The sequence below is a fragment of the Bos mutus genome, chromosome 2 (assembly GCF_027580195.1).
Source record: "Bos mutus isolate GX-2022 chromosome 2, NWIPB_WYAK_1.1, whole genome shotgun sequence".
In the NCBI taxonomy this organism is placed as follows: Eukaryota; Metazoa; Chordata; class Mammalia; order Artiodactyla; family Bovidae; genus Bos; species Bos mutus.
This window is the reverse complement of record NC_091618.1, coordinates 98,763,000-98,778,843: the sequence shown is the minus strand read 5'-3', so window position 1 is coordinate 98,778,843 and position 15,844 is coordinate 98,763,000. Positions and strand designations below refer to the sequence as shown.

The 15,844-nt window shown below is 36.4% G+C and overlaps 1 protein-coding gene across 2 annotated transcripts in view; it reads left to right on the top strand.

Annotated features, from left to right (window-relative positions):
• Nucleotides 1–14,640, top strand: part of WDSUB1 (WD repeat, sterile alpha motif and U-box domain containing 1) — a 68,087-nt gene extending 53,447 nt beyond the window's left edge. For both annotated transcript variants that reach the window (XM_005904130.3, XM_070357370.1), the window contains exon 11: nucleotides 14,457–14,640. In XM_005904130.3, the coding sequence (XP_005904192.1) occupies nucleotides 14,457–14,617 (161 nt within the window). In that variant the 3' untranslated portion in view covers nucleotides 14,618–14,640. The remainder of the gene's footprint in view (nucleotides 1–14,456) is intronic.
• Nucleotides 14,641–15,844: the final 1,204 nt, after the last annotated feature.

Genomic DNA, 15,844 nt, shown 5'->3' with positions numbered 1-15,844 from the left:
AGTATAGTCTGAGGTCAGGAAGCCTGATTCCTCCAACACCATTTTTCTTTCTCAAGATTGCTGTGGTTATTTCTGGTCTTTCATGTTTCCATACAGATTGTAAAATTTTTTGTTTTATCTTTGTGAAAAATACACTTGGTAATTTGATAGGAATTACACTGCATCTGTACATTGCTTTGGGTAGTATAGTCATTTCCACAATATTGATTCTTACAATTGAAGATCATAGTATATCTCTCCATCTGTTTGTGTCATTGCTTTCTCCCATCTGTGTCTTAAGAGTTTTCTGTATACAGGTCTTTTCACTCTTTTGGTAGGCTTATTCCTAGGTATTTTTTAATATTACTAGTTTTTAATTGGAGCATAATTGCCTTACAATGTTGTGTTAGTTTCTGCTGTACAATATTGTGACTCAGCTGTAAGCGTACCTATATTTGCTCCCTCTTGAGCCTCTATTTTACCCCCACCATCCCACCCTACTAGATCATCACAGAGCACCCAGCTGAGCTCCTGGTGTAATATAGCAGCTTCCCACTAGCTATTTATTTTATAAATGGTAGTATATATATGTTAGTGCTGCTCTCTCAGTTCGCCCCACCCTCTCCTTCCCCTGCTGTGTCCACAAGTCCATTCTCTATGTCTGCATCACTGTTCTTTTGCCCTGCAAATAGGTTCATTAGTACCATTTTTCTAGAATACACACAGAAGTGTTAATATGCACTGTTAGTTTTTCTGGCTTGACTTTACTGTATGACTGATTCTAGATTCATGCACATCACTACAAATGACCCAGTTGCTTTCCTTTTTATGGCCATGGAATGATATTCCATGGTATATACGTACCACAACTTCTTCATCCATTCATCTGTCAGTGGACATCTAGTTTGCTTCCGTGTTCTGGCTATTGTAAATAGTGCTACAGTGAACACTGGGTACATACAGTGGGATTGCTCAGTCCATATAATACTGTTTTTTTTTTTTTTTTTAAGGAAAGTCCATACTGTTCTCCTTCGTGGCTGTTATCACTTTATATTCCCACCAACAGTGCAAGAGGTTTCCCCTTTTTTTTTTTTTTAAATTTTATTTTTAAACTTTACAATATTGTATTGGTTCTGCCATATATCGAAATGAATCCGCCACAGGCATACATGTGTTCCCCACCCTGAACCCTCCTCCCTCCCCGTACCATCCCTCTGGGTCGTCCCAGTGCACCAGCCCCAAGCATCCAGTATCGTGCATCGAATCTGGACTGGCGACTCGTTTCATATATGATGATATACATATTTCAATGCCATTCTCGCAAATCATCCCACCCTCTCCCTCTCCCACAGAGTCCAAAAGACTGTTCGATACATCAGTGTCTCTTTTGCTGTCTCGTATACAGGGTTAAGAGGATGTGGAGAAAAGGGAACCCTCTTAACACTGTTGGTGGGAATGCAAACTAGTACAGCCACTATGGAGAACGGTGTGGAGATTCCTTAAAAATCTGGAAATAGAACTGCCTTATGATCCAGCAATCCCACTGCTGGGCATACACACTGAGGTTTCCCCTTTCTCCACATCCTCTCCAGCATTTATTTTTTGTAGATTTGACGATGGCCATTCCTATCAGTGTGAGGTGATAGTTCAATGTAGTTTTGATATGCATTTTTCTAATAATGAGCAATGTTGAGCATCTTTTCATGTGTTTGGTGGTTTTCTGTATATTTTCTTTGGAGAAATGTCTGTTTATGTCTTCTGCCCACTTTTTGATTGGGTTGCCTGTTTATCTGGTATTGAGCTATATAAGCTCCTTGCATATTTTGGAGATTAATCCTTTGTCAGTTGCTTCATTTGCAAATATTTTCTCCCATTTTGAGGGTTTTTTATCTTGCTAATGATTACTTTTGGTGTGCAAAAGCTTTTAAGTTTAATTAGGTCCCATTTGTTTATTTTTGTATTTATTTCCATTACTCTAGGAAGTGGATCAAAGATCTTGCTGCAATTTATTTCAGAGTGTTCTGCCTGTGTTGTCCTCTAGGAGTTTTATATTTCCTAGTCTTATATTTAGGCCTTTACTCCATTTTGTGTTTATCTTTGTGTATGGTGTTAGGAAGTGTTCTAATTTCATTCTTTTACATATGGCTGTTCAGCTTTCCCAACACCACTTACTGACGAGGATTTCTTTTCTCCATTGTATGTTCTTTCCTCCTTTGTCAAATTTAAGATGCCCACAGGTGCATGAGTTTATCTCTGGGCTTTCCATCTTGTTCCATTGATCCGTGTTTCTATTTTTGTGCCAGTACCATACTGTCGTGATAACTATTGTTTTGTAGTATAAAGTCAGGAAGGTTGATTCCTCCAGCTCCACTTTTCTTCTCAAGGTTGCTTTAGGTATTCAGGGTCTTTTTGTTTCCATACAAATAGTAAAAATTTTTATTCTAGTTTTGTGAAAAATGCCCTTGGTAATTCAATAGGGATTGCATTCGATCTGCAGATTGCTTAGGGTAGTTATTTTCACAGTATTGATTCTTTCAATCCAAGAACATAGTATATTCTCCATTGTGTGGTCTTTGATTTCTCTCATCAGTGTCTTATTTTCTGCATACATGTCTTTTGTCTCTATGGGTAGGTTTATTCCCAGATATTTTATTCTTTCTGTTGCAGTGGTGAGTGGGATTGTTTCCTTAATTTCTCTGATTTTTTGTTGTTTGTGTATCAGAATGCAAGGGATTTCTATATATTAATTTTGTATCCTGCAACTTTACTAAATTTTCTGTGTACAGTATTGGGCTTCCCTGGTGGCTCAGACAGGTTAAAAAAAAAAAAAAAGCCTGCAATGCAGGTGACCCGAGTTTGACGCCTGTGTTGGGAAGAGCCCCTGGAGAAGGGAATGGCTACCCACTCCAGTATTCTTGCTTGGAGAATTCCATGGACAGAAAGAACGGGCAGGCATAGTATACTGTCATCTGCAGTCAAGAGTTTTCTTTCTTTTCCAATCTGGATTCCTGTTAACGTTTCTTCTCTGCTTGCCTGACTAGGACTTCCAATAATAGTGGCAAGAGTGAGCACCCTTTCTTGTTCCTGATCTCAGAGGAAATACTTTCAGTTTTCACCATTGAGCAGCCTTTATTATGTTGAGTTAGGTTCCTTCCATGCCTAATTTCTGGTGAGTTTTTATCATATATAGTTGTTGAATTTTGATGAAAGCTTTTCCTGCATCTATTGAGATTACCATATAGTTTTTATCTTTCAGTTTCTTATTTTTTGTCTCACATTGATTGATTTGTATGTATTCATGCTCAGGATATATCCCACTTGATCATGTTGTGATCCTTCTTGATGAAATTTTAAATAGGTTTGTTTTTGTGCTTTTTCTGATAGCTTGTTATTAACATGTAGAAAGGCAACAGATTTCTATATCCTGTAGGCTTATTTTATTCTAATTTTTTGGTGGAGACTTTAGGGTTATTCTATATATAGTATCCTGTCATCTGCAGATGTGGGTTTTCCTTCTTCCCTGGCAGTTTGGTTGCCTTTTCTTTTCTTGTCAGATTGCTGTGGCTAGGACTTCTAATACGGTGTTAAATAGATGTGGCAGGAGTGTGGACATCCTTATCTCTTGATTTTAGAGGAAAGGCTTTCAGCTTTTATCCACTGTGTATGATGTTAACTGTTGAGTTTTTCATAAATGGACTTTTATGTTGAGATGTCCCCTCTATACACAACTTTTATCTTTTAAGTTTGTATCCTGCAACTTTGTTAAATTTGTTGTGTGTGTGTGTGTATGGGGGTGATGGCTGGGAATCTGAATTACCTTCTTTACATGTTGCTAGATTTGAATTTTTTATCATCTTAAAATATTCTTACTGGAATCACTTAATGTATGTTGTCTCGAATTTTGTCTCATTCATTTCAGTCTTGGCTCTCTTGTTTTCTTAATAGCTCCATGGTATACTTCTTTCATTTTATGTATTTAAAATAAACATAAGTGTACATCTTGAACTTTCACATAATGAAAAGTCAAGAAGTGTAGTCTATGAAGTACAGTTGATTTAGTGTTAATTTCTACTGTACAGAAAAGTGATTCTTATAACTACATAAACGTTTTCATATTCTTTTCCATTATGGCTTATCACAGGTGGTTGAATATAGATAGTTCCTTGTACTGTATAGCAGGATCTTGTTGTTTGTCCATCCTATATATGTTTATATATGCTAATCCCAAACTCCCCATCGTTCCCTCCCTCTTGACAACCACATGTAAGTCTATTTTTGTTTGTAGATATATTCATTTATGTATTATTCTAGATTCTACATGTAAGTGATACTGTATTTTTTACATGCTGCTATAAACGACATTTCATTTTTTTGGGTAACAGTCCATTGTATATATGTACCTTCTTTGTCCATTCATCTGTCAGTGGACATTTAGGTTGTTTCCATGTCTTGAATATTGTAAAATATTGTTGCTATTAACATGGGGTGTGTATATCTTTTTGAATTATAGTTTTATCTGGATATATGCCCAGGAATAGGATTGCTGGCTTATACAGTAGTTCCATTTTTAGTTTGAGGAACCCCAGTATTGCTTTCTATAGTATCTGCACCAGTTCACATTCCCACCAACAGTGTAGAAGGATTCCTTTTTCTCTACACTCCATCCAGCATTATTTGTAGACTTGATGATGGTCATTCTGACTGGTGTGAGGAGATACCTCATTGTAATTTTTATTTGTATTTCTCTAGTAATTAGTGATGTTGATCATCTTTTCAGATGCCTACTGGCTATCTGTATGTCTTCTGCCCATTTTTTGATTGGATTTTAAGTTACTGATTGAGGTGTATGAGCCGTTTGTGTATCTTAGAACTTAAGCCCTTGTCAATCACATCATTTGCAAGTATTTTCTCCCAGTCTATAAATATTTTCATTTTGTTTATAGTTTTTTTTTTGCTGAGAAGCACATCTCTTTGGGGTCTAGCTGCTTTAAGTATCATGTTTGTATGATCATGTTGTTGCACAAAGCAGTAATCTGTTCATTCTCGTGTGAATATACAGTTTGTTTATTCATGCTACTGTTGGTAGTCAGTGTTGGCTGTTACACAAGTGCTGCCATGAACCTTTCATCATTTTTTGAGTGATTATACATATGCATTTCTATTGGGTGTATTCCTAGGAATGGATATATAGTTATCAAGAGTGGTTGAATCAGTTTATACTTCTACTAGCAGTGAATGAGGATTCCAGTTGCTCCACAGCTTTCCATACATTTAGTATTGCCTTTGTTTTTCATTTTAACTGTTGTGGTACCATGTATTTTTAAATGTTACTATTTTTATTGATGCAATTGTAGATTCACATTCCTTAAGAAATAAGAGATATCTTGCACTTTTCCCAGTTCCTTCACTGGCAGCATTTTGCAGATGACACTATAATATTACAACGAGGCTATTAACACTGATGCAATTCACAATTCTTAGCTTTCCCCAGATGTGTATTAAGTTGTATACAGTTTCGCCCCTGTTGGAGGTTTTGAGTATCAACCACCAAGTCATGACAAAACAGTTAATCCCACAAGGACCCTTCTTAATACCTTTTTATAACTACATACATTACCTGACTTGCTCTCTTCTCACCTCCACCCCAGTCTGTCCTGTTTCTAACACTTTGTCATTTCATATTCTTATATGGATGGACTTACACAGTAAATAACCTTTGGGGATTAGTTTTTTCCTGAATAACATAATCCCCAGCAAGTCACCATCAGTTTATTTTTAGCTTTCCTGTGTTACTTTGTTTTAGAAGTGTTCCTGTGGAAAAGATTAGGACTGAAGTTTTTAAATTAATTTAACTGTATCTTTAGTGAAAGTGAAGTAAAAAGTCATTCAGTCGTGTCCAACTCTTTGCAACCCCATGGACTATACAACCCATGGAATTCTCCAGGCAAGAATACTGGAGTGGGTAGCCTTTCCCTTCTTCGGGGATCGTGAACCCATTTCCCGCATTGCAGGCACATTCTTCACCAGCTGAGTCACAAGGGAAGCCCAAGAATATCTTTAATAGAATCGAACAATTTTTTGTCTCCTAGTTCACCTTTCACTCTTCTTTCCTGTATTGATCATGTGTCCTCCGCCCCCACCATGGTATTTTGGACAACCTGTACCTTACATCTGTTAACTGTCTTCAGAAAAAAAAAAATATATATGACCCGTTTCTGCCTATATTTCAGCATTCTTACAGTATTTTTTCATCTGTCCTTTTAAATTATGCATGCAGCGATGAAAAACACTTAAGCAGCATAAATGTTTTTAAAATGTGGTCCTCTTCCATACTCCAGTATATCCTTGCAGATATTCTTCTCTTCATTTATCATTTTGTTGTATAACACATGCAATGATATTTTTAAATTTACTTAATATATATCAGATAGCATTCCCCTGTTAGTATATTCAGAACTACTTCATTCTCAACTGCAAGACAGTATCTTATGGTATGAATGTTGCATAAATTAACTTACTCTGTTAAGACAGTTCTCCATTTATTCTTTAAACATCCACAGGCATATTGTTATATACATTTGTTTAAATATTTCTGTTGGATTCATTCTTCATGCTTATAGGCACTGCCATTTTTTAGTTTTAATTATGCTTACCTTTATTTGGCTCTGACAGTAAAGCGTTTGTCTACAATGTGGGAGACCCGGGTTCAATACCCAGGTCGGGAAGATCCCCTGGAGAAGGAAATGGCAACCCACTCCGGTACTCTTACCTGGAAAATTCCATGGATGGAGGTGTCTGGTGGGCTACAGTCCATGGGGTTGCAAAGAGTCGGACACGACTGAGCAACTTCACCTTTATTTTTAAATATTGTCATGTCCAATTTTTGTCCATTTTGACCTCCAAATAAATTTTAGAATTACTTGCTGTACCTCAAAAGACAATCTCATTGACACTTTTATTACAATTACAGAAACTTTAAAAACTTAATTTGGGGATGGAATGAGTAGGAATAACAGCTTTGCACTAGTCAGGGTTTTCTGTCTACTCTGAACATTTAAATATGTTAATTTTTAGTAAAAAACCTAATAAATGTTAAGCACTTTGTGACATTGAGAAAAATCAGCATTTTATCTCAGTTATCTATAGAGAGTACATTCTTTGGCATCTGTTAAGTATAAACATAATGTCAGTTTCTGATTTTTTGTTATAGACAGATGTCTATTTTTATTTCTCTTGTTCAGGGCCCACTACTTCTTGAATGAATTCTATGCCTTTTATCAATTCTGGAAAACTTTGCTATTCTCATTGTATATAGCTTCTCCTACCTGCTTAGCCGTCATCTATTCTGCCTTAATGCTGTAATCTTTTCATGAGAGGTTTTTTTTTTTCTTCAAAATTCCAATAGTTATATTTGTCATTCTGGAAGTTTGATTTAGCGTGTAGATTAAGAGGCATAGATTCTTGACCCAAATTGCTTGGATTTAAATCCCACCTCTATCTTTCTGTATTTTTGTGACGTTGGAAAGTTATTCAGGCCTTGTGTGAGTTAATTCTTAAAATTGTACAGATTAGATAATATAGGTAACAGTGCCCTGGAACAGTCTGTGTGGTGCATGGTAAGTCAACTTCAGTCATGTCCGACTCTTGGCGACCCTATGGACCATAGCCTGCCCGGCTCTCCTCTTGGAACACTCTGATGATACACAATTAGCTGTGTATTAGATAATCATTTTCATAGTACATTGTTTCTTCAATTCATCCCCATTTTAGGAATACTCACTGGTTGTATCTATCTTCTTTCTAAGGTTTGTGCAATCCTAATACTTTTCTTTCTGCGTGCTCATCTTCAGTCAAGTATTACCTGTAGGTGTACAGTAGGTGTACAGGGATAGGGCATATAGCTCCAAAGCGGTGGTGGGCTTGCATTGTCAGTTTCTCAGAACGAAGGTGGGTGGCAGTGGGCTAAGAACTGGGACAGCAGATGTATTAAAATTTCAGAGCCCAGGCCTGTGAGCTAGTATTCAATACAGCAAAAAGTCATTTGAACCCATATTAAAATATGCTTCTTTTAGTCACTGTTTCTAAATGGAAGAAATTTGGGGGTTAACTTAATCTTTGTTACTAGAAGTGTATAAAATGAATAAGTATCATTACTGAACTGAGGACTATCTGCTATAGCTTTTGTCAGCTCAGTATCTGGGTTTATAGTGAGAGTCAGATGATACTCCCTGGGTGAAAATAATTTTAATATTAAAAACTTTAAAATCCTTAGGTCAACTTTAAAATATAATGAAAACAAGCAATGTTAGTTTATACTGAATGTAAATGTTCACTTTGTATTTCCTTTTTTAAAAATTGTCAGTTTTTTCCTCTAATGATGTTTGATTTCAAATAAGCTAACTCTAGTTGCTTTTAAAATTATACATGACAGGCTGTGTCTGTGGGGGTGAGGAAGTGGTCCTTGCTTTGTAGCTCTGATAATCCTTTTTACTGCTTTGAGATGAACCTCGGTAGGAGAGTTTGAAAGCTAACATAATTAGCAATGCTGCAGATCTACTCAGAATTCTTACTTCCTTTGTTAAACAGATGTTTCAGGGGATTATATTTGTTACCAGTAGAGAACTGTTGATTATTCCAATCACTATTTATAATGCCACAGAAAGTTTACATTCAACTTTAGGGTTAGCTGTGACCAGTGTAACTGACTTCCCTATAGCAGGAAGTGTGTACCTCCATGGAGTGAATGGGTTGACATTTTATTCACCGCTGCTGCTGCTGCTAGGTCACTTCAGTCGTGTCCAACCCTGTGCGACCCCATAGACGGCAGCCCACCAGGCTCCCCCATCCCTGGGTTCTCCAGGCAAGAACACTGGAGTGGGGTGCCATTGCCTTCTCCATTATTCACTGCTACCACCCAAGAAACTGAAAATTCACGAGCAGGCAAGGAAAAATTACTCATTTAAAAACAGAGCTGAATTAAAGGTAATAAAGTACTATTATGATAATATGCTCTAAAAAATGTAGATATCATACAACTATGAAAGTGAGAGTGGAGAGTATGAAAAGTTGAAGAAGCTCACTGATTAAAAGCCCACTATCTAATTTGAATATTACAGTAAAGAATTAATAGGTACTGATAATACTTTTGGTCTCATCTTTTTAAAGAGATACTAGTGTAAAAGTAAACTAGTAGATGAAAAGTACAGACCTCCCTAAGCATCAAAACGGACGAAAACAGCTCCTATAGTGAAGGAATTTATATAAGTGATGTATGAAAATAAAGAATGATAGAACTATTACCAAACATACTGATAATAACAATTTGGCTTGAGTCATCCCTAAAGAGAGTCAAGATTTGAGGTTAGTTCACAAAGCACAGTTCAACCTAAAACAAGGATTCAGAGAGGTTAGAAATAAAAGGACAGACAGAAATGAGATAGTTCCAACTAAAAATAAAGGGGTTATACAGTTGCCAGTGAAAGAGTTCAGACCCCAAAAAGTTAAAATGACACACACAGGATGATATAGGACACTGGAGATGGCGAGTCTCCGTGAGGCTAACCGCCATTAGCCGCAGCCCCAAACACAGCAACAGTTTTCACAGAGCAGAAACTACAAACAAAGTAAGGAGAAATACAGCATGGTAAGAGACTTGATCATACCTCTCAGTCCAAAATAGGAAGTATACTTTCTTTTTGAATGTATCACCAGAAATAACAAAAACAGCATTGTGTCACCACAATGGATGGTAAGAAACTAGTAACAAAACTGGGCCCCTTTCACCTGGAAGATTAAAAACATGCTGTTATCCTAGTATCTAGCCTGGTGGCAAATGAATTGGCTGTAGCTCAAGTCACAGTATTTCAGAGTAATACTAACACACACATCATTTATCAGTGATAGACCAGTGTGATACGTAAGTTTGTATATCAGCTTTTGATAAAAAAAAATTGAGTATATTTTCCTATGAAAACAGTTTTTACAACTCAATAGTAAGACATCCCAACTGATAAAAACAGGCAAAGGATTTGAATAGACCTTTCCCCATAGAAGATATACAAATGGCCAACAGCCACTGGAAAAGGTGCTCAGCATCATTAGGGAAGTGAACACCAAAACCACAATGAGATACCACCTTCATATCCACTAGGATGATTTTAAAAAGATGGAAGATGGCAAGGATGTGCCAGATAACAAGTACCACGTTATGATTCTTTTTATAAGAAATGTCCAGAATAGGCAAATCCATACAGACAGAAAATAGTAGTCACTGGGGGAGAGGAGTGATTGCTAATATGGTTCAGAGGTCCATGACTCTATAAAGAGCTAAGCTTGCTTTCTGGAGTGATGAAACTGTGAAATGAGATAGTGGTGGTTGCATAACTGTGAATTACACTAAGAACCCCTGAATTGTATATACTTAAAAGGATGGATTTTATGGTATGTGGATTATATCTCAAAAACAAAAGGTGGTAACAATATCTGCAGAAAGCATCATGTCCTCTTGGACTCAGAAAACAGAGGGAATAAGTTGAGGTTATTAAAACCTCATACTGTCTCTCAGAACTCTGGCTTCTAAGGAGGAGGAACTACCCAGCTGGTGTCCTCTCTAAAGGGAAGAAGGCAAGACACATTTGAGCAGTACCTACAATGAAGCAACGAAAAAAATTTGGAGAGTATACCCCTACCAGATAAAGGTCCACAACTAGCCACAACACTGACAGGCCTTCAACCTTTTTTTGTCTCCTTCTAGAGGAACCTTAGAGAGTTTAACAAGGAGCCAGTGGGCGTAATCCGCATTTAGTGAGTTAAATCAGCAAGGACTCAATAATACAGCCTTCATGTCGTACACGTGCCTGTGTGTGCAAACAAAAAGCAGTTAAAAGGTATGATGGAGGCTTAATTTACAAAAACAAAACCAAAACACTGGATATTAGAAATAGGCATAGAAATAGGCAAACCAGCATGAAGAAAACCATAAAACATCCCTGCGATGGAAGGCTACACTGGAAAACATGGAAAGCTTATTAGCACACCAATGTAGGACGATTCATTGTCAGCAGGATGTCACTATTAGGCTTCTTCCAAGAAATATATAGCAGGTGACTAGTAGGTTCCAAGGCAAAGAATACATAACAACGTGCCCTATCAGATACTAGAACATGTTATACAGTCTCTGTAAAGAACAGTGTGGTATCAGCACATGAGTAGACAGACTAATGGAAAATAATTTTTTAAAATCCAGAAGTTTAGTGAATGATAAAAATGAAATTTTAAATCAGTGGGAAAAATAAAGAATTTAAACAAGTGGTATTCTGACAGCTAGTCCTATGGAAAGGATAAAACTAGCCCAATCTGTCATACTACACATTAAATTCCAAATGAATCAGACATATATTAAAAAAATGAAACCTTTACAGGTCCTTTTACATTTACAGAAGTAAGTGAAGGTTAACTCCTTGATAACCTGGGAATAGGAATACTTCTAACCTGGATTCAAAAGCCAAAAGAAGTATAAAAATTTAAATCTTTATTTCATCCACAGAATATGAACACTTCAAGAAAAATATCAATCCCTGTCAAACTCGTCCAAACAACAGAAGAGAGAAAACTTACAAACTCATTTTATGAGCCAGCATTACCCTGATAACAAAATCAGATGAGAGCACACAGGAAAAGGAAATTTCAGGTCAATATCCTTGATAACCATAGATGTAAAAATCCTCAACAAAATATCAGCAAGCCGAATTCAACAATACATTAAAAGAATCATACACCATGATCAAGTGGATTTAGTCTAAGGATGCAAGAATTATTCAGCATCTGTAAATCAATGTGATGCATCGCATTAAGAAAATGAAGGATAAAAATCATGAACATCTCAATAGATGCAGAAAAGTATCTCCCAAATTTAATATCCACTTATGATAAAAACTTTCAATAAAGTAGGCATAGAGAGCCATTACCTTAAAATCATAAAGGTTACATATGACTCACCTCATACTCAATGGTAAAAAGCTGAAATGGCTTCCTTTAAAGATGTGGCACAAGGGTGCAGACGCTTACCACTTTTATTCAACACAGGACTGGAGGGCCTTGCCAGTGCATTTAGTCAAGAAAAAGAAAAGGCATCCAAATTGGAAAAGAAGTAAAATTTGAAGATGACATACATAGAAAACCCTAGAGAGTTCCTAAAAAATCTATTATAACTAATCAACCAATTCAATGAAGTGAGTTTACCCAATCACTAGGTAAAAATCAGTTGTGTTTCCGTATACTAGTAACAAGCAATCAGAGAAATGTAGAAAACAGTGCTATTTGTAATTGCATCAAAAAGAATGAAATACCTAAGAATTTAACTCAGGAGGTAAGAGATCTATACACTGAAAACTACAAGACATTAAGGTAATTGAAGACACAAATAAATGGAAAGATACTCTGTGCTCATGGATAGTACCATAAACTGTCCATACTACCTAAGCAATCTGCAGATTTCAGTGCAATCTCTAACAAAATTGCAATGGCATTTTTCATTGACATAGAACAATTTTTAAATGTGTATTAAGCAACAAGTGACTCCAAATAACCAAAGCAATCTTAAGAAACAAGAACACCAATAATTATGTTGCATACCTGAAGCTTATGTCAGTTATATCAAAAATAAATCTGAAATTAAGAAAGAGCAATCTAGTAGAAAAATTAGTAAAAAATATGGTCAGTTCACAGGAAAAAGCAAAGCAAATGGTTCTTAAACAGAAGAAAGAATGTTCTAGCTCCCTTAAAATGCTCATGAGAAACTGGTAAAAACTCAGTTTGACAACATAGTCTCTTGGCTGGGCTCTAGGGAAGATTCAGGCACTCTAGTCAGTGTTGCTAGTGGTGAAAAATGGTAGAATTCCTATGAAAGTACAAGCATTTCTAGCAAAATTATATGAATGTATTCTTCAGTGCAGCAAATCCTACTGCTAGAATTCCCTCCCAAATGATAAGACTGTTCATTGCAGCACTATTTGTAAAAGGTACTGGAAATAACCCAGATGTTCATTAATACATCCATACAGGAATGTGGGGGAATAAAAAAGCCAATCGGGTATAGAATAGTATGGAGCATGGTAAATTTTATGCAGGAATATAGAGGAATAAGGATATGTGTAAGGATATATGTATGTGTGTGCACACATACATTTGCTTATATTTTCAAAAGGAAAAGGTAAACAATAACTTACCTGGTTACCTGCATGGGAAGAGAGGTTACATGGGTTGGACAGATACAGACTTTTCTTGATGTGACTTGTTCTTACAGTTCTACTTTGAAGACCCTTAAATGTTTATACATCATGAAAAGCAAACCAGTCTCTAATAATTGGGAGGATAAAAAGGGAAGTAAATGGACCACATTATATGTCCAGTAACAATCAGAAAAAAATTTTTTCAAGTGATTCTGAAACACAATTTCAGTTAGACAACTGTTGTGGATCAATTGGGGCTTCCCTTGTGGCTCAGTGGTAAAGAATTGACCTGCCAGTGCAGGACACACAGGTTCGATTCCTGATCCAGGAAGATCCCCTGGAGAAGGAATAGGATACCCACTCCAGTATTCTTGCCTGGAGAATCCCATGGACTGAGGAGTCTGGGGCAGGTACAGTCCATGGGGTCACAAAAAGAGTCGGACATGACTTAGTGACTAAACAAGTCCATCTATCATGGTGACAGAAAGAAATCTTCAGAATCTTTAACAGTTTTTTGTTAGTAACACATTGGCATTGTTAGTTTGCAATGGTTTTATGCATTGCAGATTAAAACAAATAGGTTACAGTGTAAATGTAATTAGAAACTAAGATTTTCTGTTTGAAAGAGCTACAAGTATAAAAATAGTGAAGCAAAACCTCCAACCTTTATACAGGTACAAATAAGTTTGTAAGAACATGGTATTAAAATCCTTAGCCAGTGGATCTTTTTTTTCTTTTGGCAGTGTAAATGCCTTTACTATCAAGTCCATAGTAGGGTAGGGTACGCTCTATAACCTCTTGGCATCTTGTTTCCCTGACTTTTCTGTATGTTGGAAAGTCAGGCTGAGTCTTCCCTGGAACTCTTTGCTCCCGTCTGTAGCCACAGTAACTGATGGACAGATCTGGTGGCACAGCCGGACCTTGCAGCTTTACCACCACTCGCCTCTCTCCTACCTGATTCATTTCCTTTCTTCCTTGGTGCTACATCTGAATTTTTAACAGAAGGCCCCTTTTCCAGTTTTTTGGGGACACTGTTCAAGGTAATTTGTGCAATCAATGTATCTTACATTGTAGAATTTAGGATGTCATTGCAGAAATATTTTGGGAGCAATGGTGCAAGACAAGAATACCACTTAAATCATAGTAAAGGCCTTGGCAGTGGAATTTTTATAACCATTTTAGTGATCCTAACTTCCCTTTTCCTACACTGCAAATAATTTGTGTATGTGGCTTTTTTCTTTTTTTTAGATGGCTACTCATATGAAAAGGAAGCAATGGAAAATTGGATCAGCAAAAAGAAACGTACCAGTCCCATGACAAATCTTGTTCTTTCTTCAGTGATACTTACACCAAATAGGACTCTGAAAATGGCCATCGATCGATGGCTAAGTGAGACACATCAAAAATAAAACTCTATATTGTGTTATTTATATTTTCTGTGATCTCACTTGAGTGATTTAAAGGTAAACTTTGTAAACTTAGTTACCTACCTTTTCATGTAATAGTGAATAAAATCTTAACCTATAGAGAAAGTTTTACTTTGACTTCAAATTGCAATGCTCAAGTTTATTCTTGTTATAGATCATATTCCATTATAACCAAAGATCAGAATAATCTAGACTAGAACATAATCCTAGTTAATAACATTTCATTTGATAACTCTCTGGAATCCTTCTAAAGAGATTTTTAGCAAAATAATTATAGATTTGTTTACGAATACATTGAGAAAGTCACTTTGATATATTTACTAGCAGTTTTTTTAGCTTCTAAGTTTGCAAGGTAGTAATGATTTTTTTCCCCATTGTCCAAACCTAGGTACAAGTTAGATAGCATAAATTATCACAGATACATTAAGTTGACTTTGCTGAAACATATAAAGTGGCAAACTAGCCTCCTTTTAGAATATAGAGTTCTTAAAAAGTTCTCACATCATAGTTTAAGCTAAGATGACTATACATTTGTACACAGTAGGCTGATAGCTAATACAAGCACCCTGACGAACATTTGCTCAGAAGACTCCAGGTCCCATAAGTGGAGGTTACACTGCCTCTCCCTCCCTCTCGCAAGTTGTTCACCAGAATGGAAGCCATTAGTGCAAAGCTTGCTAAAACTAAATAAACTCTAAGGGCACGGAGGGACCAGGACTCTGTACTTACCCCCAAACCCTCACTGTAATTGTTCTGAAATTTGAAAACACAAATAAAAAAGCAATGTAAGGATATATTCCATCAAAAGACTTGTTAAAATCGGTAGTGCGCTCACCATTGGACCAGATATCTTGTGTTTTGATAAAATAATACTTATTTTTCAAAAGGGCTAGCTGGTTTTCACATAAAAATTACTAAAAATTATTGAAGTCACTGACAGAAAACACAATAAAAGATGTTATTTTTTAAATGTTTTAAAGAAGGTGATTTTCTTTTCCTACATTTCACTAGGATAGTTTCTAGTTAAGTGACTGAAAACTAAGATGCCAGTTTACCAAAGTGAAGTGTTCTGTTTTTCTCTACAAACAAACCAAAGCTAACTACTCCTCTCCACAAAGCACAGGCAAACAAAAAATCAAATCTAAAACCATCCATAGGAAAGGACACCGCCTGCCCTCTGCACTAGGGGCCACTGTCCCTGCAGGACTC